Raw genomic sequence first — 26689 nt, 5'->3', positions numbered from 1 at the left:
TTAATTTTCCGAATGTTGAGTTTTAAGCCAACTTTTTCAGTTTCCTCTTTCACTTTCATCAAGAGGCTCTTTGGCTCTCCTTCACTTTTCGCCATAAGGGTGGTGTCATCTGCATATCTGCTGCTGTTGCTGCTAAGTCGCTTCAGTCATGTCTGACTCTGTGCGACCCCATAGACGACATCCCACCAGGCTCCTCTGTCCCCGGGATTCTCCAGGCAAGAATACTGGAGTGGGTTGCCATTTCCTTCTCCAATGCATGAAAGTGAAAAGTGAAAGTGAAGTCACTCAGTCGTGTCCAACTCTTCACGACCCCATGGACTGTATATCTGAGGTGACTGATATTGCTCCGAACAATCTTGATTCCAGCTTGTGCTTCATCCAGGCCAGCATTTCTCATGATGTACTCTGCATATAATTTAAATAAGCAGGGTGACAATATACAGCTTTGATGTACTCCTTTCCTGATTTGGAATCAGTCTGTTGTTCCATGTCCAGTTTTAACTATTGCTTCTTGACCTGCATACAGATTTCTCAGGAGGCAGGTAAGGTGGTCTGGTATTCTGATCTCTTTAAGAATTTTCCACAGTTTGTTGTGAGTCACACAGTCAAAGGCTTTGGTGTAGTCAATAAAGCAGAAGTAGATGTTTTTCTGGAACTCTGTCGCTTTTTTGATGATCCAATAGATGTTGGCAATTTGATCTCTGATTCCTCTGCCTTTTCTAAATCCAGCTTGAACATCTGGAAGTTCACAGTTCACATACTGTTGAAGCCTGGCTTGGAGAATTTTTAGCACTACTTTGCTAGTGTGTGAGATCAGTGCAATTGAGTGAGAGTTTGAGCATTCTTTGGCATTGCCTTTCTTTGGGATTGGAATGAAAACTGATATTTTCCAGTCCTGTGGCCACTGCTGAGTTTTCCAAATTTGCTGGCATATTGAGTGCAGCACTTTCTCAGCATCATCTTTTAGGATTTGAAATAGCTCAACTGGAATTCCATCTCCTCCACTAGCTTTGTTCATAGTGATGCTTCCTAAGCCCCACTTGACTTCCCATTACAGGATGTCTGGCTCTAGGTGAGTGATCACACCATCATGGCTATCTGGGTCATGAATATATTTTTTGTATAGTTCTTCTGTGTAGTCGTGCCACTCCTTTTTAATATCTTCTGCTTCTGTTAGGTCCAAATGGTAACAGGCTTCCCTGGTGACTCCGACGGTAAAGAATCTCCCTGTAATGTAGGAGACCCTGGTTTGATCCTTGGATCGGAAACATTCCCTGGAGAAAGGAATGGCTACCCACTCCAGGATTCTTGCCTGGAGAATCCCATGGACAGAGGAGTCTGTTGGGCTATACAGTTCATGGGGTCAGAGAGAGTCGGACATGACTGAGCAACTAACAGCAACTAACTAACCCTAGAAGAGATTCTAACCAGAAGTCGGAGATCAAAAATGTGCAGATGTGAGGAATACTAAACCAGTAAGCCAGAAATAAGAAGTACCCAAAGAGAACGAATAAGGATGGCCAGGTGAAATTCAGGAAAAGATCATGAGGTGGCAGTACTGGCTTATGTAATAAACAGACAGTATTTTTGCAAGCAGCAGGAAGAACTCAAAAAAGAAGCAAGAGTTGAGCAAAAACATGGAGCTAGATACAGATCTTTTCATGTAAGAGTTAAAATAAAATTTTCTTTGCAAAAGCACAATTTCCATGACCCTAGCTTTCTAATCCCACATTCATATGCACTTATTTATGATGTTTTTATTTGTAAAGAGCAGCTGTCCAAGGAGTTATCAGACATGGTCATTTATATGAAATGTTATAACTGAAAAATAATTTATTTAATTTTTTCATTTAATTTCCTGGGATTTTATTCCATATACATGTCATCAATTCAATCTCTTCCATAACTTCTTCCTACAATAAAGTTAGAAAACACATTTGAGAAGATGCTAATATTTTTATAATTCAAACAGCATAACGTGTCTGTAAACTTTTATTTTATATGAGGAAAGAAACACAGTTTGAAATCATCTTTATGTGTGAATAATATCCTGTCATTTCCTCTGTCTGGGGAAGAAGGAGGATTCAGTCAAGCATCAATTGGTATGTGTGTTATGATTTTCAACAGTTAAATACTGGTTCTGCAATGATCTAATGCTTCTCTTCCTAAACAAGTTAACTTCTTACAAAATCATACATGTTTTGGAAAGCATATACTTTCGAATTGGTGTTAAGTTGTTACATTTTAAGGAATTTCCTTTATTTGTTCAACAGTTCCTGATGATGTGTCAAAATACATTGTCTGTAATTTTAGAATTATTTTATGCTGTCAATTTAATATCAACAAATAATTATTAGGGAAATGAAAGATTTAATAGATAACCCTTTATTAAAAGGAAGCTACATACATTTATTAAATTATTCAATAATATAAGATATATAGTCTGCACATATTGGGACCCAATTTAAAAGAACTGTATCTTAAAATAGTATTAAAAAACCTTTAATTAACCATAGCATAGATATGTAAATTTAGAGATTTTCAGAGACAAAATAAGAAAAAGCCTTTGAAGTATATACTTAGGCAAGAGTAGCCTTCTAAATATTTGCATAGTAGTTATGAATTTTGTTTCATTTCTTAATGTTTATACTGTCTTACTAGGAACTGAATATCATAAAAGAAAGATACTATTGTAATATTATGCAAAGTATAGAGAATTCAACTTACAAAGGAGATACTTTAAGAACATCTGCAATAAATATTCCGTTAAGACACCCAATTCCTTGAGATACATTTCCTACTGGCAACTTCTGGTAAAATTCAGATTTGCTTAGTCATAAACAAGTATGTTTTAATCTCACAGTGCATGCTGAGAACCCACTAGGGAAAGGACAGTTCTTTAGGGTGTAGAAGAAAATTATATACAAAGAGTTATCCACCTTTTACTTTTGTTCCACATCTACTCTGAAAGCAGTATTTGAGAAAGTTTAATCAAGACAGCATGTATTACATAATTGCCTCTAGGTGGTGGCAAAGTTAAATGTTTAGTTCATTTTATCCTTAACAAATTCCATGATGCTACATCAAGGAAATTTAACAGGACAGCCTGACAGTTTAGGAATTGCATTTCCACTGTGTCACTTTCTTTGTTCAATGTGCCTGGGTGGGTGCAGTGGTAGGAAAAAGATTATTGTCTCAGCTTACCTTAAAGTAAACCTGACATTTAAAATGATAATATCAATAACAATAAGCCAGTATGTAGATTAGGTTTTAATATTAAGGCACTTTTACCATCAAGAAAAACTCATATAGCACTTTATCATTCCCAAGGGTTTTAAAATCAATTTACCTCACCACTGCAACAAACTGACCAAATATAAAAACTGATACTGCATTTATAGATGAAAAATCATTTGTGACATCGTACAGGAGACATGGATCAAGACCATCCCCATGGAAAAAAGGCAAAAAAGCAAAATGACTATCAGAGGAGGCCTTACAAATAGCTGTGAAAAGAAGAGAAGAGAAAAGCAAAGGAGAAAAGGAAAGATATAAGCATCTGAATGCAGAGTTCCAAAGAATAGCAAGGGGAGATTAAAAAAAAGCCTTCCTCAGTGATCAATGAAAAGAAATAGAGGAAAACAACAGCATGGGAAAGACTAGAGATCTCTTCAAGAAAATTAGAGATACCAAGGGAACATTTCATGTAAAGATGGGCTCGATAAAGGACAGAAATGGTATGGACCTAACAGAAGCAGAAGATATTAAGAAGTGGTGGTAAGAATACACAGAAGAACTGTACAAAAAAGATCTTCACGACCCAGGTAATCAAGACGGTGTGATCACTCACCTAGAGCCAGACATCCTGGAATGCAAAGTCAAGTGGGCCTTAGAAAGCATCACTATGAACAAAGCTAGTGGAGGTGATAGAATTCCGGTTGAGCTATTTCAAATCCTGAAAGATGATGCTGAGAAAGTGCTGCACTCAATATGCCAGCAAATTTGGAAAGCTCGGCAGTAGCCACAGGACCGGAAAAGGTCAGTTTTCATTCCAATCCCAAAGAAAGGCAATGCCAAAGAATGCTCAAACTACCACACAATTGCACTCATCTCACATGCTAGTAAAGGCATGCTCAAATTGTCCAAGCCAGGCTTCAGCAATACGTGAACTGTGAACTTCCAGATGTTCAAGCTGGATTTAGAAAAGGCAGAGGAACCAGAGATCAAATTGCCAACATCCGCTGGATCATGGAAAAAGGAAAAGAGTTCCAGAAAAACATCTATTTCTGCTTTATTGACTATGCCAAAGCCTTTGACTGTGTGGATCACAATGAACTGTGGAAAGTTCTCAAAGAGATGGGAATATCAGACCACCTGAACTGCCTCTTGAGAAACCTGTATGCAGGTCAGCAAGCAACAGTTAGAACTGGACATGGAACAACAGACTGGTTTCAAACAGCAAAAGGAATACGTCGAGGCTGTATATTGTCACCCTGCTTATTTAACTTCTATGCAGAGTACATCGTGAGAAATGCTGGGCTGGAAGAAGCACAAGCTGGAATCAAGATTGCTGGGAGAAATATCAATAACCTCAGATATGTAGATGACACCACCCTTATGGCAGAAAGTGAAGAAGAACTAAAGACCCTCTTGATGAAAGTGAAAGAGGAGAGTGAAAAAGTTGGCTTAAAGCTCAACATTCAGAAAATGAAGATCATGGCATCTGGTCCCATCACTTCATGGCAAATAGATGGGGAAACAGTGTCAGACTTTATTTTGGGAGGCTCCAAAAATCACTGCAGATGGTGACTGCAGCCATGAAATTAAAAGACGCTTACTCCTTGGAAGAAAAGTTATGACCAACCTAGATAGCATATTCAAAAGCAGAAACATTACTTTGCCAACAAAGGTCCATCTAGTCAAGGCTATGGTTTTTCCAGTGGTCATGTATGGATGCGAGAGTTGGACTGTGAAGAAAGCTGAGCACTGAAGAATTGATGCTTTTGAACTGTGGTGTTGGAGAGTCTTCTTGAGAGTCCCTTGGACTGCAAGGAGATCCAACCAGTCCATCCTAAAGGAGATCAGTCCTGGGTATTCATTGGAAGGACTGATGCTAAAGCTGAAACTCCAGTACTTTGGCCACCTGATGCGAAGAGTTGTCTCATTGGAAAAAACTCTGATGCTGGGAGGGATTGGGGGCAGGAGGAAAAGGAGATGACAGAAGATGAGATGGCTGGATGGCATCACCAACTCGATGGACATGAGTTTAACTCAACTCCAGGAGTTGGTGATGGACAGGGAGGCCTGGCGTGCTGTGATTCATGAGGTCACAAAGAGTCAGACACGATTGAGTGACTGAACTGAACTGAACTGAATCATTTAGCAAAACCCATAGCAAGTCAGCAAAGGAATAGCTTATTCACAATTTTTCAGCTGATTAATCACCAGGTCACAGCTTAGTTGGCAAAGAATCTACCTGCAATGCAGGAGACCCTGGTTCTATTCCTGGGTTGGGAAGATCCGCTGGAGAAGGGATAGGTTACCCAGTCCAGTGTTCTTGGGCTTCCCTTGTGGCTCAGTTGGTAAAGAATCCGTCTGCAATGTTAGAGAGCTGGGTTCTATCACAGAGTTGGGAAGATCTCCTGCAGAAGGGAAAGGCTACCCACTCCAGTACTCTTGCCTGGAGAATCCCATGGGCAGAGGAGCCTGTTGTGCTACAGTCCATGGGGTTGCAGAGTCAGACACAACCAAGTGACTTCACTTTCACTTTTCACTTTTCTGCATTGGAGAAGGAAATGGCAACCCACTCCAGTACTCTTGCCTGGAGAATCCCAGGGATGGGGGAGCCTGGTGGGCTGCCATCCATGAGGTCGCAGAGAGTCGGGTACGACTGAAGCAACTTAGCAGCAGCAGCTAGCATGGGAGTGAGGAGGATGCCTCTGAAGCAATCTGGAGTAATTTTAGTAATTTCACATGACTGATGCCCAAACTGGGCAGAACTAGAATAATGAACACAGTGTGATACTGGAACAAGGACAGACATACACATCAATTGAAGAGAACTAAGAGTCTAGAAATAAACTCAGATATCTATGAACAACTTGTTTTTAACAAGGGTGCCAAGATCATACAATGTGTAAAGAATGGTCTTTACAACAAAGAATTCTTAGACCACTGAAGAGCCACATGGAAACGAATGGAGTTGGATGCCTACCTCAGACCACAGACAAAAACTAATTAAAATTGTGTGAACTGAAGAGCATGTGTATTACATCCCAATAAGAGTGTTTTTTAAAAATACAAACACTTCTCATAAACAGAGCATCGTAATGTACTAAAAGAGATCAAAGTCTGATACAGATGTCTACATCTGGCCACTGAAATCTCCAAGAAGACTGGAAAACTAGAGCACAGGTAAGGCATAAATTTTCATCATGTACACATGTCTGGCCTAGAAGATAATCCTGCAGTCTTTGCTATTCTTTACTTGGAGGAAAACAGAGAGAAAAATCACAAGGGATAGCTTCTGAATGACCACAGAGTACTTTAAGTCTAATGTATAGACTGAATGGGAATGAAAAAGTATCAATATCTAATGCAATGAATGAGAAAACCGAAGGAAAAAGAGTCATGGCTGGAAAGTGGTCAGTCAGTGTGGCATTGGGGGACAACTTGTCAAAGAGGGTAATAATCAGAGAAGCTGTGTTGTTGCAAAGTTGCCAAGTCCTATCTGACTCTTCAACCTCAAGAACAGCAGCAGGCCAAGCTTCCCTGTCCTTCACCATCTGCTGCAGTTTCCACAAACTCATGTCCACTGAGTCAGTGATGCTATCTAACCATCTCATCCTCTGCAGCTCCCTTCTCTTGCCCTCAATCTTTCCCAGCCCACGGTCTTTTCCAATGAGTCGGCTCTTCACATCAGGTGGCCAAAGTATTGGAGCTTCAGCTTCAGTCCTTTCAATGCATATTCAGAGTTGATTTCCTTTAGGAATGATTGGTTTGATCTCTCTGCTGTCCAAGGGACTCTCAGGAGTCTTCTCCAACACCACAATTCAATAGCATCATTTCTTTGGTGCTCAGCCTTCTTTATGGTCCAATTCTCACATCTGTTCATGACTAATGGAAAAACCATAGCTTTGACTATATTGACCTTAGTCAGCAAAATGATATCTCTGCTCTTTAATACGCTGTCTAGGTTTGTCATAGATTTTCTTCCAAGGAACAAGCATTTTTAAATTTCATGACTGCAGTCAACCATCCACAGTGATTTTGAAGTCCAAAAAAATAAAGAAAGAAAGTGAAGTCACTCAGTCATGTCCAACTCTTTGTGACCCCATGGACTGTAGCCCACCAAGATCCTCGGTCCATGGGATTTTCCAGGCATGAATAGTGGAGTGGGTTGCCACTTCCTTCTCCAGGAGACCTTCCTGACCCAGGGATCAAACCTGGATCTCCCGCATTGTAGGTAGACACTTTACCATCTGAGCTACCAGGGAAGCCATTTTAAATAAATTAAAAAAAATAAATAAATAAAATCTGTCACCGTTTCTACTTTCTCCCCATCTATTTGTCATGAAGTGTCATGGGACTGGATGCCATGATCTACATTTTTTGAATGCTGAGTTTTAATCGAGCTTTTTCACTCTCTTCTTTCACCTTCATCAATAATAGGCTATTTAGTTCCTCTTTGCTTTCTGCCACTGGGGTGTTAGCAACTGCATAACTGATGTTGTTGATACTTTTCCCAGCAGTCTTGATTCCAGCTTGTGCTTCATCTAGCCCAGCATTTCTCATGATGTACTCTGCAGAGAAGTTAAATAAGCAGGGTGACAATATACAGCCTTGACATACTCCTTTCCCAATTTGGAACCAGTCTGTGGTTCCATTCCAGTCCTAACTGTTGCTTCTTGACCTGCATACAGATTTCTCAGGAGGCAGGTCAGGTGGTCATATTTCCATCTCTTGAAGAAGTTTCCACAGTTTATTGTGATCCACACAGTCAAAGGTTTTAGCATAGTCAATGAAGCAAAAGTAGATGTTTTTCTGGAACTCTCTTGCTTTTTCTATGATCCAGTGGATGTTGGCAATTTGATCTCTGGTTCCTCTGCCTTTCTAAATCCAGCTTCAACATCTGGAAGTTCTTGGTTTACCTACTGCTGAAGCCTGGCTTGGAGAATTTTCAGCATTTTTTGCTAGCATGTGAGATGAGTGCAATTGTGCAGTAGTTTGAACATTATTTGGCATTGCCTTTCTTTGGGATTGGAATGAAAACTGACCTTTTCTAGTCCTGTGGCCACTGCTGAGTTTTCCAAATTTGCTGACATATTGAATGCAGCACTTTCACAGCATCATCTTTTAGGATTTTCAATAGCTCAGCTGGAATTCCATCACCTCCACTAGATTTGTTTGTAGTAATGCTTCCTAAAGCCCACTTTACTTCAGACTCCATGATGTCTGGCTCTAGGTGAGTGACCATACCATTGTGGTTATCTGGTCATTATGTCCTTTTATGTATAGTTCTTCTGACACTTGTATTCTTGCCACCTCTTCTTAATCTCTTCTGCTTCTGTTAGATCCTTGCCTTTTCTGTCCTTTGTTGTGCTCATCTTTGCACAAAATGTCCCCTTGGTATCTCCAATTTTCTTCAAGAGCTCTCTCGTCTTTCCCACTCTAATACTCTGTGACAGTGTGCAGGATTCTCACTGTGGTGGCTTCTCTTGTTGCAGGGCACCAGCTCTAGACTCAAGGGCTCAGCCGTTCTGGTGCACGGGCTTAGTTGCCCCATGGCCCGTTGGATCTCCCAGAGCAGAGACTGAACACATATTCCCTGCATTGGCAGGTGTATTCTTAACCACTGGACCACCAGGGAAGTCAATGAAAAAAGTATGGAAGAACAAATGAATGAATGAATGAACAGATATGAACACAGATTCAAGTAATTTAAAAAGCCAAAACTTTCTGAAGTCATGGGTATATATTGCCTCAGCAGTGAAGACTCACTGGAGTTACTAAAGATGAATTTCTAATATTTCAAGGGGATGCAATTCAGATGAAACAGATAGGGCTGAAACTTCTTTGGAAAGAAACAAGGCAATAAGGAATAGTCAGCTTATCTTTTCAACTAAATGGGAATGAAGAAGGTAATGTGGCCATCAATGTGATAAAATCCAGCAGAAGCTATGTTTAGACCAGGCCTTTACATGATGGATTTCTAAAATTAAGTATAAGAGATCAGTCAGTTAAATAGATAGAATGCATTTTTCTGACTTCTCCAAAATTCTTCATGGTCTAACAGTCACTGCAAACTTCAAACTTTCAGTAACAGTACCTAGAACTAAATCCAAAGGCCAAGAAGCTTTTATTTAAATGTATGCAACCTGAGGAGAGCTTTATTGTTTCATTTTTATAGAATGACTGCACTTAGATTTTCAGCAGAATAGAAATCTAATTTTTAGTCCTACAATGTCTTTTTAAAAAAAATAATACTGTCTTATTTTCTCACTTTAATCTACTCTAAATTTTCTATACTAAGGTTAACCAATTATATTGAAAATGAACACAAAATCTTTTGCTTTCAGGACCTGAATGTCTACATACTATCTGATAGACCTTTTTAACTTAGCAAGTAGTTGTTCAGTTTCAAAATTATTCACATCTATTAGAAAAGCTAAAAAGCATTTTATAAGTATACTTCATCATATAATAAGCTAAAGAGCTAAAGCATGTTAACTAAATTACCTTAGATTTTTTTCAGAAAATGATTTAAAAATAAATTTAACAGTCTAAGGGATGAGTATTAAAAGGAGCATGCTTCAGTTTATATTTAATTGCTTATTTTCACTTTTCCACGTGACGTTTAAACATAATACAAAAAGACTGAAGTCTAAAAAAATAAAGTTAAAATGTTCTTATAGAATTTAGATGCATATTTTAAAGCATGTTAAAATTAAAAATGTGGTTTTGAAAAAGCTTTATCTGGCTTTGAAGCACACTGATAAATGACTCATCAATATTGTTTTCTTATCTAGTGATAACAGTCCACGCGCAAGCTCACACTAGCTTATTGATGCTTATGACGAACCAGGTACATTGTGTATTACCTGCATCAGATGTGACAATTCTGTGAACTACACACAAAGTTTATCCCCGACTGACAGATAAAAACCTGAGGATCACAGAATTGGAAAAGCATTCCAAATTCACAGAGCTGCAAGGCTGAAGCCAAATTTCAACTTATAGTCACTAAGCCATTATACTTTGTCTCTACATGAAAAGTGGCCAGTTTCCTGTGGCCTCGGGAGACAACTTAAAACAGAATTATGAAAGAAGGATGGAAGAACAAGTGAATGAATGAACAGATATGTGCATGGACTCAATCATCTTTACCAAAGTGAAGAAAAATCTCTTCTTTTCTTCTTCTAATGTTTGAGGAATTAAAATAGCTTTACAGTCCAGTTTTCTAGGGTCATCCATTTTATTTGGTCAGAGCAAGCAATAAGAACTAACTTTTGTAACGAAGCAGTCCTTAAGGCTGTTGGCAGTATGAAATAGTTAACTCTGGACTTGGGTTCTGGCTTCCTGGTTCTCCCTCTCTTTAGGTTTGTGACCTCAGGCAACTAATATTCTTTCTGTGACTTAAGTTTCTCATCTTGAAGGATAAAAACTACCAATAATAAAGCCATGGTGTGGTTCACATGGGAGAATGCGGAAAACACAGGACACAGAGTAGTTGCTCACAAAACTCTAGTCCCAACTATGTACGCTTGCGGGATACAGTCAAAACATCCACCAACTGCAGCTGAATGAACCGTAAGGGAGTTAAGTTATAAAAAGATTATTTTGGTTTTCTGAGCCACAAACTTCATGTTCCATAACAGACTTTCAAGACAGGGTATTCAACTCTCTTATGTAGGCTGTTCATGTTCAGCTACTTCTCAAGGTTTTTCTCCTAATCCCTCAAAATTCTCATAAAATCTGGGCAACTCTGAGAAATAGGAGGATCTTACAATCAAGAATCAGGAAATCATATTTCTCCCTCTCTGATCTCTTCTCCCCCACTACAGACCTGAACTCACATATCTTGTTGGCAAATCTGAAAGAACACAGTCTAGCACTGCTAGACAGAAATATAACACAAACCACAAAGGCAAACGAATGTGAAAATTTTGATTTTCTAGTAGTCACAAGAAACTTAAACCAAGCAAAATTTAATATTTTATACAGTGTATTCCAAAGATTACAATTTCAACATGTAATCAATATAAAAGGATTTAATGATATTTCTTTAAAAAAGAAAGGCTTTCTTTTTTGTACTAAGCCTTTGCAATCTAGTATGTGTTTCAGGTTTGGAGCACATCTTAATCTACACTAGTCTCATTTCATGGGTTTGACAGTCATACATAAGTAGTTGCTACCACACTGAGTAGTGCGAGTCTAGAGATCATGAATTAGCTACCATCGCATTCCAAATAAACTATGATAAACAGGGGGAAAAGGCCATTAAAATCATATAACTATTGGAGAACTGAGTTTAAAAAGCTGGCTTTCTGTATACTTCAAAAGCAGTAATTTATAAAAAATTTATAAATGCCCCTCTTTTCGCATATATTAGACCCAGATTCTCCTAAGAATAATGAAGCTGTAGGAACATCCTTTCCTGGTACCACCTGAATATTCTGTAGACATTTTATCATAAGTACAAGTTGACCCTTAAACAATGTGGTAATGAAGGATGCCTATATGCTTATGTGCATGTGTGTGCACACAACACACACACACACCTTTTGGAACTCTGTGTAAAACTTTACAGACCAGTCGTGGCATCTGTTGCTCTGCATCCGCAGACCCAACCAACCCACAGACTGTTTAGTACTGTGGTAATTATTGAAAAACATCCACATATAAGTGGGATCCACACCGTTCAAAGTTGTATTGTTCAAAGGTCAACTATAAGAGGATCTTGACGTTAATTGAAATCATGGAAAATTAGTCTCAAATGATCATCATAAAGTAAGAATATTATTTAATGGGAATCAACAGGACTATTTATATTTTCTACTTGCTATCACAGCATCTGTTTAAGTCGCACCCCTAAAGTACTTTGCTTTACTCTAATGCTTTTTTGTCAAACAAATCTCAGCTAAACTAGCATAGATTGCTTCATTTCTTCAATATAAAGCTTTACACAACAGGAATTGGATTTCTGCAGGAAATAACCTTCAAAGATATTAAAGTATCCTCATGTGTTTTTATCTTTATAGCTCCTGGGGGCTTTGTTTTTGAAATCTTAAAGGCTTTTTTCCTCTAAATTAATTTGTAAATGTATAACCTAAAGAGCAGCAACCCCATGTTCTAGTGCTCCCGTTTCTATTCTTCTCAGTACGGGGGTGGAAATTAAGTAAAATCCCATGGATGAGACTTTGTGGCTGGAAATGGAATGAGACTAAACTGACAGCACTATTTGGTTTGGCCAGACATTCTAATAAGAAAAATCCAGCAGCCAGGAAAATATTTTGGAAGAAGAACAAATTTAACATCGACCTTGACTGTGGTGTCACCAGAAAGGCATGCATTACAGAAGACTTATCAGACCATCCCAGTATGGGATACCACAGAGGGAAGGAAGAAACATTTCAGTTGAAGGACAGTTTCCACTTCTCTACCTGTATTGTCACATGAATTCACAAATACTTAGCATTCCTTCTGTGACCTGTGAGCAAATGATTTTATAACCTTTTCCTTATATTACCTGATGTCATCTTACAGAATGGTCTGGTTCACTGTTCCCAGACAGGATGGGCTATAAAAGAATCTTGGATGGGGAAACGGGCTACACGCGTGCCTCTTCAGAGGAGAGAGTTACTACAGCTGTGGAAGGATCATTCCAGGTGCGAGGAAGACCCGCACAGCAGATGAGCAGAGTATCTGCAGGGAATGGGAACACACAAGGAAGGAGGGTGATGGGAAAGTACCAGAACTAATGGGGGCACTCTAACAAAGAGCTGACATTCAGAAATCCCAAGGGGCAGGCCAGATGGGGAAGTGTGCCAACAAGGAGACAGGCTTCAAAACCCATGATACGACTCAGAGGCAGGACCTACTCCATGAGAAGAGGAGTAGGAATTTTAAGAATTAGTCATCTTCCTTGACGATCGCTTGTCAAGCTGACCATATGTCCAAGAATCCCAGCTGAGTTTCAGAAAGCCAAGTAAAAGTTTATCAGACCCCAAAGGATCTGCTAAATAAGAGGCTATCAATTCAAACTAGGGGGTTTAAGGACTTAGTGTTTGGAAACAGAACTTGGAGTCAAGGCTGTCATTACAGTGAAAGTTGCTCAGTCGTGTCCGATTCTTTGCGATCCCATGGATCCCATGGATCCTATACAGTCCATGGACATTTCCAGGCCAGAATACTGGAGTGGGTAGCCTTTCCCTTTTCCAGGGGATCTTCCCAACCCAGGGATCGAACCCAGGTCTCCCACATTGCAGGTGGATTCTTTACCAACTGAGCTATATAAAGTTAAATTCTTGAGCCTGTGGTGTGGTCTTCAGTCCCTTAAAGCGTTGGAGGTGAAGGGTTGGTCTTGGAAACTTGTGAAGTGGCCAGCAGAAAGGCAGGTGGCTCTAGCTGAAGGGACAGGAGTGAAGCAGGGGTACAGAGCCAGGCAGGGGCTAAGACACTACCTGGACTCTTCTCTGTCCCAGTTTCCCATCACCTTTAGGTAATCATTGATGGGTTTTCATCAGGAAATAAAATTTCCAAATATATTTAGAAATGTATCTCCCCTTCTCCCTATCGTCCACTAAATTAGAAATAGGGTATTTTATTGCTCATAATAAGTAGTTTTTTTTTTAATAAACTGACATAGGAAGAAAAGATGGATTAAATTATATATTTGATTTCTTATATATTTTATGATCAATACCCTATCATCTTGACTATAGAACTTACCCTTATTCAGTCACAGATGATTCCTCATGAAAATGCCTATTCAGGCAATATTGTAATATATTAAGGTATTACTTGGGAAAAAATGCCAAGAAAACGAAGTAAGTTTATAAAGACCAGCCACCTGTTCTTTTCTGCAATGCAGTTTACATTAGGGAATCCATTACTTTTTACACTCACTTAAGAAAATAAATGACTTCACTGGAAAGTCAGGCAGGTCCCCGCCTTGTAAGGAAGCAGAGTGGAACAAAGGAAGAAATACAGCCTTACCTTCTCTCCCTTCAACTAAAGGTTTGATAAATGGGTCACTGTAGTGGTGAGGTGTTTTCCTTTAGGTGTATGTACTATACATGCTTTAATGTTAAATTTTAGGCTTTTTAAATCAACAGGCTATTTCAGAGCAGTGCTAGATTTACAGAAAAGCTGAACAGAAATTAGAGCTCACCACCCACCCTGGCCCTTAGCCACACGGGCTCCCATTATTAACACCTTGCATCAGTGCAGCACATGGGTTACAAAATGATAACCCAGTACTGACATATTATTATGAAGGTTCATAGTTACATTACAGTTCACTCCTGGTATTGTACCTGCTACACACGTTTTGACAAATGTATAATGAATAACATGTATCTACCATTCCAGTGTCCCATAGATTAGGGCATTTCATTGCCCTAAAGTGCTCCATGCTCCACCTACATACTCTCCCATGCTTCTCTCTCCTTTTATTTTTAAAAACCATAATTGTCAACAGAAAAAAACTGCAAATTTTTCTTAGAAGGTGTATTATAGCTACTATTATTATACAGAAAATAGATCTTACCGGTTCGACAAATTCAAACTTCTTTTTTTCCTGAACCTCTTGAATTTTAAAGACGTATTCTAGTGATGACTCATAGAAGTTCTGATGTTCTCGGTCAACCTGTGTATCTGCCTAAAAAGCACACAAAGGCAAATCATGACATAGAGAGTGATTATTGAAGGTTCTGTGTTAGAGAGGGAATCAAATATTATTCTGCTCTGAAACCTTTTTTAAAAATTAAGTCCTACAAAAAGTTTGAATATAGCAATTGTATCTTGGGAATACAAAGATTAGGAAAACACAGTCTTTGTCCAAGAGAGCTTATAGTATATGGAATGGGAAGAAAATGCACATGCGCACACACACACACACACACTCACACACACAGAGCAAACATACAACATTCATTAAATTAAAAATGATTATAAAACGGTACACAAATCTATATGAAAATCTAAGCAATCACAAAAGAGAGTCTAAATTCTGGAAAAAGAATGGTGGTGTTCTGAGTTGGATCTTAAGATGAATAACTGGCCATGAGTAGTCAAATATAACAAAGGGGTCACTCCCATGAAAATGTAAAGAGGCATGAAAAAGTCTGAGAGAGTCTGCCTTCAGAGTAGTGGAGGGAAGGAGGCAGAGGCAAGGCTGGAATAACACTACAAAAGATCCTGAAAACTGCATGTGGTGGTTTAGTCACTAAGTCGTGTCCAACTCTTAGAACCCCATGGACTGCAGCCTGCCAGGCTCCTCTGTCCATGGGATCCTCCAGGAAATAATGCTGGAGTGGGTTGCCATTTCCTTCTCCAGGGGATCTTCCTGACCCAGGAATTGAACCCAGGTTTCCTGCATTGCAGGCAGATTCTTTACCACCTGGGCAATGAGGGAAGCCCCGAAAACTGCATAATGTCTTGATTTAATTGAGGAAGAATCATCTCAGAATATTCAACAGCAGGCTTTCCTGGTGGTTCGGACAGTAAAGAATCCACCTGCAATGTGGGAGACCTGGGTTCGACTCCTGGGTTGAGAAGATTCCCTGGAGGAGGACATGGCAACCCACTCCAGTATTCTTGCCTGGAGAATGCCCATGGACAGAGGAGCCTGGCGGGCTGCAGTCCACGGGGTTGCAAAGAGTTGGACACGACTGAGTGACTAAGCACACACATTATAGAGATAATACTGGTAGCAGAGTTCCCAAAGCAGAGGTTCTAAGCAATGACTCATGCTGCAACAACGCTGTGCCCATTCTCTTCCCTCTTCTATGCTCATCATCATCCTCGCATGCTGTCTTTAGAACTGACTGGTTCAGTAAAAAGGCATGATTTTACCTTACTTTCATTGCCCAACTACACTACTACTCACTGCCAGCTGAGATTAGTAAAGGCAGATGAGTAGAATGGCCTCTCCAGAATACTAAGTATCTGCCAGCGACAATTTGGGAATAGGACACTGCTTTGGAGCCATCTTACACTGATAATTTAACAAACAAAAGCTTAAAGAAAGATAAAATTAGGTTTTCTGGCTTTGACAGCATAGCATCTTAAAACTTCATTTGAAAGAAGGACTTTTAAAAATACTTACATAATTAAAAATAACCCAATAAGTAGTTCATTAGTGATGGATAAACTTGAGAATTCCAGGTTTATAGACTAATATATCAGAAAGTGAAAGTGTCAGTCATGCAGTTGTGTCCAACTCTTTGCAGACCCCGTGGACTATATAGCCCACCAGGCTCCTCTGTCCATGGGATTTTCCAGGCAAGAGTACTGGTGTGGGCTGCCATTGCCTTCTCCAGGGGATGTTCCTGACCCAGGGATCAAACCCTGGTCTTCCGCATTGCAGGCAGATTCTTTACCGTTTGAGCCACAGAAGGAAGCCACAATACATCAAAAGAATAATATAAACCAAGCAGGAAATTTGGACCAGTAGCTTTTCAGTACCCTAAGTTAGTATTTCACACAAATTACATACATTTTATTCCTACCCCTTAGAGGAACACACTATTTATAGAATAAATGGTAAGGGGATACAGGTGGTGGTATGCTAATAAAGTTTAACAATTGGCTTCCTTGGGAGGGGGGGGTGTGGGTGGAATCCCAATTTATACTATTTGCTGGTTTTTGTGGTATAAATATTCCCAAAATAACCAGTTCCAAAGCACAAATACAACATCACTGAACCAGCAATGAGAAAGAGATGAGAAAACTGGTCGGTCCTCCAAGAGAAAGCTCCAGTGTACACCACAGGGTGTAAAAGATGCAAAAATATTTTCAGTCTCAGAGTTAATAGTCTATCCAACAAATTATTTCTGAAGCTTCTGTTTACTTTAAAAGATGATCTTTGTGTCAACTCACACACAGGAACAAACCTGAATGCTTGAAACACTGTTAGAGCCTAAAATTATTATTTTGGGTTAACAGAGCTGTGCATAAAAGAGTTCACAGAGCAGGCACGCTAGCCATTGAAAGGCCTGCTTCGATTAAAGAGCTAATACTGGTAGCAGAGTTTCCAGGAGCAGAGGTTCTAAGCAATGACTAATGCTCCAACACTACGGGAATGTGGATTTTAGGAGGGTTCCCACCTGAAAGGAAGGAGCAAATGAGCAAGAGGGTGTGGCCAGCTCTCCCCTCCACATCCTCTAGCTCTCACCCTATGTTTTGTAAATCACGACTGTGTAACAGCTGAGAGCTCTTACAGCGCAGGCACGTGCCCGTCACAGCGAACTCGCCTGGCCACGGGCTATTTGTGTTCCGGAAGCATCCGTGAGCTCCACCTGAAAGAGCCCCTGGGGCCACCTTATGGTCGGGAGGCTGAGTCACGGCTGCAGCCTGGGTCAACACAGAAGAGAGAAGATGGCGTGTCTGCTGCTCTGGCTGCCACGCCAGTCGGGAGAGAAGAAATGTGTTCGCGGCTCCAACAGCTCCTTGAGTTTTCTTCCCGTTTTCCTGCTTGCGCCTTGCCTATCTTGGGTTCCACGAACACTGTGCAACAGTGTGAACAGCGAGACACCACCCGCCTAACGGATGAAAGTAGTTCACTAATGCTAAAACTGTGCAAGTGATATGGTATGTTTTGAACCCCTGCTTTGTATGTGGGAGTCTGGAATTTGCCTACATGAAAAGCAGAAGGTGTCTACATGACCAGCCTCCAGTTAAAACCACTGGCTCTCAGTCTACGAGATTCTAGTAGATACCATTTCACAGGTGGTGTCGTGACTCGTTGCTGAGGGAATTAAGTCCTGTGTGTCTCCTCTGGGAGACGATTCTTAGACGCTTGTGCCTGGTTTCCCTTAGACATCGACAGCTAAATTTAATATACAAACCTGCTTTGAAAGGTCATCTAGAATGCACAGTTCTAACAGAATACAATAGCTTAATTTTTTTTTTTTCAGTACCAGATTTAGAAAGACATTTTTTACCTCAGATGAATTCCTTTAGTCCTTGAGCTCATAGCATGTATCAGTTGCTATACACTCATTAACAAGTATTTTGTGGTCAAGTATTTTGTACTGGAGAAGTAAGATTACTTCTCTGTAATTCATAGTCCAAACGTTTATAAATGAAAGGGAATAGTAATTACTCCAGAACAACAGATTGCTTAAGTAGCTGTTGTTTACATAGCAAAGTCATCCCAGTAAGAAATCAAATTAGGTACATAAGAAAACCGCACAGTTCAGCAGATAGCAGATACCTAAATTCTTCCCCACACACCCTAAGCTGTCTCAGTTCAAAATAGAGGAAAAAGGAATAGTGAAAAAAAACTATCATTCAGGTGACAGCTGCTGATTTATTCCCAGAGGGAAAAGGATTTAAGTTGGATGCTGAGGAATGGAGAGGTTCAGAGAAGGCAGAGGTAAGAATTTTAGTGAGGGACTAAAGTCAGGAGAGATTATGTTCTCGTAGATGGAGCAAAGGGCAGAGCAACCTGTCTGAAACTGTCAGAAGTGAGAGCTGAGGCAGCACAGAGAGAATGAGTACACACTCATCTTATAAACCAGACAAGAACTGGAGGAAGGTGTGGTCAGGATCAGAGCTGGACTTCAAGAAACTTAGAAGATTAGTGTGTGCGCATTGTAGAATGCATCTACTCAACGGTGAAGCTGGGTGCACCTGAATATAAGGAGACCTCTTACTTGATACGGGTGAAGGTGTTTGGTATATCCTAGTAAGACAAGCTTGTGCACCTGTGACAGGCGCGCTAAAGCGCAGGCGGGTGGCCGAGAGGAGCTACCCCACGTTTGACGTCAGGGGCAGAAGCTGGGAGGAACCCATGCCTGAAGGGCTCCGGCCAAGAGGAGTTACCCAACGTCGGAGGTCAGGGGAGGTGGCTGAGAGGAGATACCCAGCGTCCGAGGTCAGGGGCAGAAGCTGGGAGGACCCCATGCCCGAAGGGCAGTGGCCAAGAGGAGCTACCCCAAGTCCAAGGTCAGGGGAGGTGGCCGAGAGGAGATACCCAGTGTCCAAGGTCAGGGGCCATGACAAGAGGAGTTACCCCGCGTCTGAGGTCAGGGGCTGCAGCCGGGAGGAGATACCCCACTCCCTTAAGCCTGAGTCCAGGGTTGGCGTGGAAGGAGCTACCCCACGCCCCCACGCCCGAGGCCAGGGGCGGCCGCCGGGAGGAGCAACCCCACGCCCAAGGCCAGGGGCAGTGGCCGGGAGGACCAACCCCAGGCTGTGGCTGTGCGGGACAGGAGGGCCTAGAGGAGCTATCCGATGTTGAAGGTCAGGAAGGGCAGCGGTAAGGAGATACCCCTCGTCCAAGGTAAGGAGCATTGGCTACGCTTTGCTGGAGCAGCCGTGAAGAGATACCCCACACCCAAGGTAAGAGAAATCCAAGTAAGACGGTAGGTGTTGCAAGAGGTCATCAGAGGGCAGACACACTGAAACCATACTCACAGAAAACTAGTCAGTCTAATCACACCAGGACCACAGCCTTGTCTAACTCAATGAAACTAAGCCATGCCTGTGGGGCAACCCAAGATAGGCGGGTCATGGTGGAGAGATCTGACAGAATGTGGTCCACTGGAGAAGGGAATGGCAAACCACTTCAGTATTCTTGCCTTGAGAACCCCATGAACAGTATGAAAAGGCAAAATGATAGGATACAGAAAGAGGAACTCCCCAGGTCAGTAGGTGCCCAATATGCTACTGGAGATCAGTGGAGAAATAACTCCAGAAAGAATGAAGGGATGGAGCCAAAGCAAAAAGAACATCCAGCTGTGGATGTGACTGGTGATAGAAGCAAGGTCTGATGCTGCAAAGAGCAATATTGCATAGGAACCTGGAATGTCAGGTCCATGAATCAAGGCAAATAGGAAGTGGTCAAACAAGAGATGGCAAGAGTGAATGTCGACATTCTAGGAATCAGCGAACTGAAATGGACTGGAATGGGTGAATTTAACTCAGATGACCATTATATCTACTACTGCGGGCAGGAATCCCTCAGAAGAAATGGAGTAGCCATCATGGTCAACAAAAGAGTCCGAAATGCAGTACTTGGATGCAATCTCAAAAAAGACAGAATGATCTCTGTTCGTTTCCAAGGCAAACCATTCAATATCACAGTAATCCAAGTCTATGCCCCAACCAGTAATGCTGAAGAAGCTGGTTGAATGGTTCTATGAAGACCTCCAAGACCTTTTAGAACTAACACCCAAAAAAGATGTCCTTTTCAGTATAGGGGACTGGAATGCAAAAGTAGGAAGTCAAGAAACACCTGAAGTAACAGGCAAATTTGGCCTTGGAATACGGAATGAAGCAGGGCAAAGACTAATAGAGTTTTGCCAAGAAAATGCACTGGTCGTAACAGACACCCTCTTCCAATAACACAAGACTCTATACATGGACATCACCAGATGGTCAACACCGAAATCAGATTGATTATATTCTTTGCAGCCAAAGATGGAGAAGCTCTATACAGTCAGCAAAAACAAGACCAGGAGCTGACTGTGACTCAGACCATGAACTCCTTATTGCCAAATTCAGACTGAAATTGAAGAAAGTAGGGAAAACCACTAGACCATTCAGGTATGACCTAAATCAAATCCCTTATGATTATACAGTGGAAGTGAGAAATAGATTTAAGGGCCTAGATCTGATTGATAGAGTGCCTGATGAGCTATGGAATGAGGTTCATGACATTGTACAGGAGACAGGGATCAAGACCATATTCATGGAAAAGAAATGCAAAACAGCAAAATGGCTGTCTGGGAAGCCTTACAAATAGCTGTGAAAAGAAGAGAAGCGAAAAGCAAAGGAGAAAAGGAAAGATATAAACATCTGAATGCAGAGTTCCAAAGAATAGCAAGACGAGATAAGAAAGCCTTCTTCAGCGATCAATGCAAAGATATAGAGGAAAACAACAGAATGGGAAAGACTAGAGATCTCTTCAAGAAAATTAGAGATACCAAAGGAATATTTCACGCAAAGATGGGCTTGATAAAGGACAGAAATGGTATGGACCTAACAGAAGCAGAAGATATTAAGAAGAGAGGGCAAGAATACACAGAAGAACTGTACAAAAAAGATCTTCACGACCCAGATAAGCATGATGGTGTGATCACTGACCTACAGCCAGACATCCTGGAATGTGAAGTCAAGTGGGCCTTAGAAAGCATCACTACGAACAAAGCTAGTGAAGGTGATGGAATTCCAGTTGAGCTATTTCAAATCCTGAAAGATGATGCTGTGAAAGTGCTGCACTCAATATGCCAGCAAATTTGGAAAGCTCGGCAGTGGCCACAGGACTGGAACAGGTCAGTTTTCATTCCAATCCCAAAGAAAGGCAATGCCAAAGAATGCTCAAACTACTGCACAATTGCACTCATTTCACACACTAGTAAAGTAATGCTCAAAATTCTCCAAGCAAGGCTTCAGCAATATGTGAACTGTGAACTTCCTGATGTTCAAGCTGGTTTTAGAAAAGGCAGAGGAACCAGAGATCAAATTGCCAACATCCGCTGCATCATGGAAAAAGCAAAAGAGTTCCAGAAAAACATCTATTTCTGCTTTATTGACTATACCAAAGCCTTTGACTGTGTGGATCACAATAAACTGTGGAAAATTCTGAAAGAGATGGGAATATCAGACCACCTGATCTGCCTCTTGAGAAATTTGTATGCAGTTCAGGAAGCAACAGTTAGAACTGGACATGGAACAATAGACTGGTTCGAAATAGGAAAAGGAGTACGTCAAGGCTGTATACTGTCACCCTGCTTATTTAACTTATATGCAGAGTACATCATGAGAAACGATGGACTGGAAGAAACACAAGCTGGAATCAAGATTGCCGGGAGAAATATCAATAACCTCAGATATGCAGATGACACCACCCTTATGGCAGAAAGTGAAGAGGAACTCAAAAGCCTCTTGATGAAAGTGAAAGTGGAGAGTGAAAAAGTTGGCTTAAAGCTCAACATTCAGAAAACGAAGATCATGGCATCCAGTCCCACCACTTCATTGGAAATAGATGGGGAAACAGTGGAAACAGTGTCAGACTTTATTTTTCTGGGCTCCAAAATCACTGCAGATGATGTCTGCAGACATGAAATTAAAAGACGCTTACTCCTTGGAAGGAAAGTTATGACCAACCTAGATAGCATATTCAAAAGCAGAGACATTACTTTGCCAACAAAGGTTCATCTAGTCAAGGCTATGGTTTTTCCTGTGGTCATGTATGGATGTGAGAGTTGGACTGTGAAGAAGGCTGAGAGCCGAAGAATTGATGCTTTTGAACTGTGGTGTTGGAGAAGACTCTTGAGAGTCCCTTGGACTGCAAGGAGATCCAACCAGTCCATTCTAAAGGAGATCAGCCCTGGGATTTCTTTGGAAGGAATGATGCTAAAGCTGAAACTCCAGTACTTTGGCCACCTCATGCGAAGAGTTGACTCATTGGAAAAGACTCTGATGCTGGGAGGGATGGGGGGCAAGAGGAGAAGGGGACGACAGAGGATGAGATGGCTGGATGGCATCACTGAGTCGATGGAGATGAGTCTGAGTGAACTCCGGGAGTTGGTGATGGACAGGGAGGCCTGGCGTGCTGTGATTCATGGGGTCACAAGGAGTTGGACACGACTGAGTGACTGATCTGAGTAAGACAAGCTTGAGGACGCAGGTGTGAGAAGCAAAGGGGGAAAAAGTCGAAGATAATTCTGACATAAGAAATAACACCAAGCATTAACAGAATTAAAGAAGTGAGAAACAGGGTCAAATTGGAGAAGGTTTTCAGATGTGTTAGTATGGTGTCATAGGAACCCGTCAGTGGACAGTGCAAAGATGGTCAGGATGGGAAATATGGTGGGAAACACTCACATGGTGGGAAACACTCCCTGAGATGTTACCAACAATATGAAAGGCGTAGAACCACTGGGGACACAGAGAAGGACAAAAATAGCAGTAAGCAGAACCTGAGGGATTCCCTTCACTCAGGAGGTGGGAGAGGAGAACCTGCTGAAGCATCTTTACTTACAGATATTAACAGAAACCCAAACTCTTGGCTCCTAAAAGTAACCCCTATACTATTCTCCTAACTATAAAATTAATAGATACTCATTACTATATGTTTATTCATTGTTCATTATTAAACAGGGAAATGTAAAGATAATAAATTAACTGAGGGCTCACTATAAATGTTTACAACACACACACAAAAAATTACTTTAAAAGACATGAATAATAGTATATATTCTGGTTTAAATCCTGTTATTCCACACTTAGGCTAACAAATATTTCCAAATATCTTTAAATGCTTTTCCAAATAAAACTTTCACAGTCATATCAATTCTGTTTTTGGCCAAGCTCTATTTGTGTATTTATCCCAATCATTCTTTTGTGCTATTTTGGATGTTTCTAAAATTTTTATTGTGAATAACTCTTGGATCATCATATTTACACAATTTATTCTTATACTCATTTCTGATCATTTCTTCTGGTCAAATTCCTATCAACAGAAATCATTTCAGCTCTCTTGGACATATAAGGTTGATTGAAATATGGTCAAATATACCTCAAAAGTTTTTGAATGATTTCATATTCCCACCAGAAAAGCCAAAGTCTGCTTAGTTACCCATACCTTCACTAACAATTGATATTATCTTTTAATAAATTAATGTGCTACTATTAAATTATACTTTAAAAATATATGATATAGAAACTTACAATATTTATTATGGTTTATATTTCTTCTTTGAGGAAATGCCCTTTCATATTTTTACTCCATTTTTTCCACTAAAAGCTTTATCTTTTCCACACTGATTTCCAAAAGCATCTTATATATAGGAGATGGTTATCCTGTGTCATGTTATATAAGTCCCTTAATACTTCATCTTTTAATTTAAGGTCTTTTGAAAGAGACAGATTACTTTTATGCATTTTGGTCTTTTTACATTTCCTTCATGATCTCTTCCTCATAGTTTATGCTTAGAAAGAAATTATATATTCACATTTCAAATGTTACTTCTTTTGTCTACTGTAAAGTCCATAATTTTGACAAGTCTGTTTCCAATTCTGTGTACTCCAATGGTCCATCTAATAGATGGCCTTAGAGCTTTACCAATACAAGCTGACCCCTAATTCAGTCCTGGTAATGGGTAGTCAGTCGCATTCCATGAGCAAAACGAACAAAGAGTCAGCTGTGTCAGTGAGAAGACACAGAAGGGTCTTTCTGAGAACAACTTCATAGGCTTGGTGCCGACAGAAGGACCAGAGCTGCTCTGGAAGTGAACAAATGAATTTAATGCCATGTTACAGAATTAAACATGTGCGTAGCAGCATCTCCCTGTAACAGGTTTGACTACTGGAAGGACCGAGGAAAAAGTAAAAAACAAACTACATTTTTCCTTTTCTACACTATATGCTCCGAGGAGTTGCTTTACACCATATTTGTGTTGTATTTGTATTTGTGTCATATTCTATCATGGGCTGTGCCTCCTGGAAAAAAGTGTGTGTGTGTGTGTGTGTGTCTATGTGTGTGGTGGGGCAAATGGAAGATGCTACTAACCATGTTAAGGGTTTTTTCTAGCATCCAACTAAATATAAAACCAGAATGAATATTCTATTCCATCATATCCCAAGGGATTAGGAGCCACTAACAAGTATTAAATATTGAGCTACACTGTCAGGGAAAATAAAGCATAACCTCTAGAGGACTTTACAATTATGATAGAGTTACGAAGTCAAACCAAGCAATCCCTAAGGGAAATCAGTCCTGAATGTTCACTGGAAGGACTGATGCTGAGGCTGACGCTCCAATACTTTGGCCACCTGATGAGAAGAGCTGACTCACTGGAAAAGTTTCTGATGCTGGGGAAGATTGAGAGGAAAAGGAGAAGAGAGTGGCAGAGGATGAGACGGTGAGACAGCACCACTGACTCAACGGACCTAAGTGAGAGGGAACTCTGGGAGATGGTGAAGGACGGGGAGCCTGGTGTGCTGCAGTCCACAGGGCTGCAAAGAGTCAACCAGCCAAGGGCAGCCTCTCATGTTCACCAAGAATCTGATAAGTCTTCAGAGACTATGCATTGCCCTTAATTTTGAGGCAGTTGATTTCCAGAATGTGACTTGGCCTTGGTCTTTGGTACATGATGGTAACAACTGGGGGAGCCTTTCTACAGATGACTTCATCTACATATTGCATTCTCTCTCAGGTTTATTCTAAAGAAATGTTTAAAAGTTTAAATAGACACACATTTAAGGAGTTAGAAATATGTGAACACAATATTAAAGAACATAGTATACTATATAAGATTAAAAATGTCCATGAAAATTAAAAATATAATTTCTCTTAATAACAGATTTTTCTCCACTTCACATTAACCCCAAAATCTTTCCATAGGCACCCAACGGTCTATTAAATTATCCTATTTTAATAGCAGGTATTAATAACAAGTTATTTATTATAGTGAAATACAAATCTTTCCAATGTTCAACATTTTAAGTGAGGAAATTCAATTCCCTCTAGGGGAACATAAAAATACAGTAAAAAAGAATCAGAAGTAACTCTTCCATGACTTTTTGACTGCAGTTCCACTGCACTTGAACTCGTCAAGCATGCCTCATGGCTGAACAAGAAGGTCAGAGAAATAAGAATACAAATAAGTAGGGCGGAGGACCAAGCTGAACTTGAACAACAGTTCAGGAAGGAAGGTGACTTTGCTAGAGGATCAGAATGAGACATTTAAAAGAGTTCAACGATGCAATCCCTAGAAATACAGAGAAGAGATAAAGAAGAGACTGCAGGAGGCTCAGCGCCATGCAAGATTCCCTGGGGCAGGCTGGGGGCAGTGATAGCTGCTGGTGCTCAACAAGTCCCGGTTCAGCTCTGAGACACACTGCTGTACGCTGGGGAAAGTGTGCATGGTGAAAGACAACAGAGCCATTTAGAAAAACAAACAAAACATATGCTATCACTAGAGCTGAAACTGCATCACTCCTCAGTAAGAGTTTTCTATCTGGCTAACTATAGTTAAAACACTACCAATGAGAAGAGCAAATTTTCAGGAAAAAAGGAAGAAATATTCCTTGTATGAGAATACTGTCCACATTAGTAAAGTATTTCTGTTGACTTAAGTTGACAAAAAATAATGAAGATTTCAAAACATGTAACTGTGTATCTGTTTTCCCTTAATGCTGATGTAACAATTGAAGAACAGATATTTTTAATTTAATATAAATGTTACACCATGAATTTGGTAGGTCTTGCTATTTAGAATGGCTTTCTAGGTGGCTCAGTGATAAAGGAACACCCTGCACAACAGGAGACTCAGGTTCAATCCCTGGGTTGGGAAGATCTCCCAGAGAAGGAAATAACAACCCACAGCAAGATTCTTGCCTGGGAGATCCCGTTTACAGAGAAGCCTGGTGCGCTTCAGTCCATAGGGTCATACAGGAGTAGGGCATGACTTAGTGACTGAACAGCAGCAGCAGTTATTTAAAATATGCCCAA

At 40.5% G+C, this 26689-nt stretch overlaps 1 protein-coding gene across 3 annotated transcripts in view; it reads right to left on the bottom strand.

Moving 5' to 3' along the window:
- Positions 1-26689, bottom strand: part of ARHGAP42 (Rho GTPase activating protein 42) — a 348684-nt gene that overhangs the window by 70016 nt on the left and 251979 nt on the right. For all 3 annotated transcript variants that reach the window (XM_045163011.1, XM_045163012.1, XM_045163013.1), the window contains one exon: positions 14771-14881. In XM_045163011.1, coding sequence (XP_045018946.1) covers positions 14771-14881 — 111 coding nt within the window. The remainder of the gene's footprint in view (positions 1-14770; positions 14882-26689) is intronic.

The sequence above is a fragment of the Bubalus bubalis genome, chromosome 16 (genome assembly GCF_019923935.1).
Source record: "Bubalus bubalis isolate 160015118507 breed Murrah chromosome 16, NDDB_SH_1, whole genome shotgun sequence".
In the NCBI taxonomy this organism is placed as follows: Eukaryota; Metazoa; Chordata; class Mammalia; order Artiodactyla; family Bovidae; genus Bubalus; species Bubalus bubalis.
The sequence above is the reverse complement of the archived record's forward strand: the minus strand, read 5'-3'. Positions and strand labels throughout refer to the sequence as shown.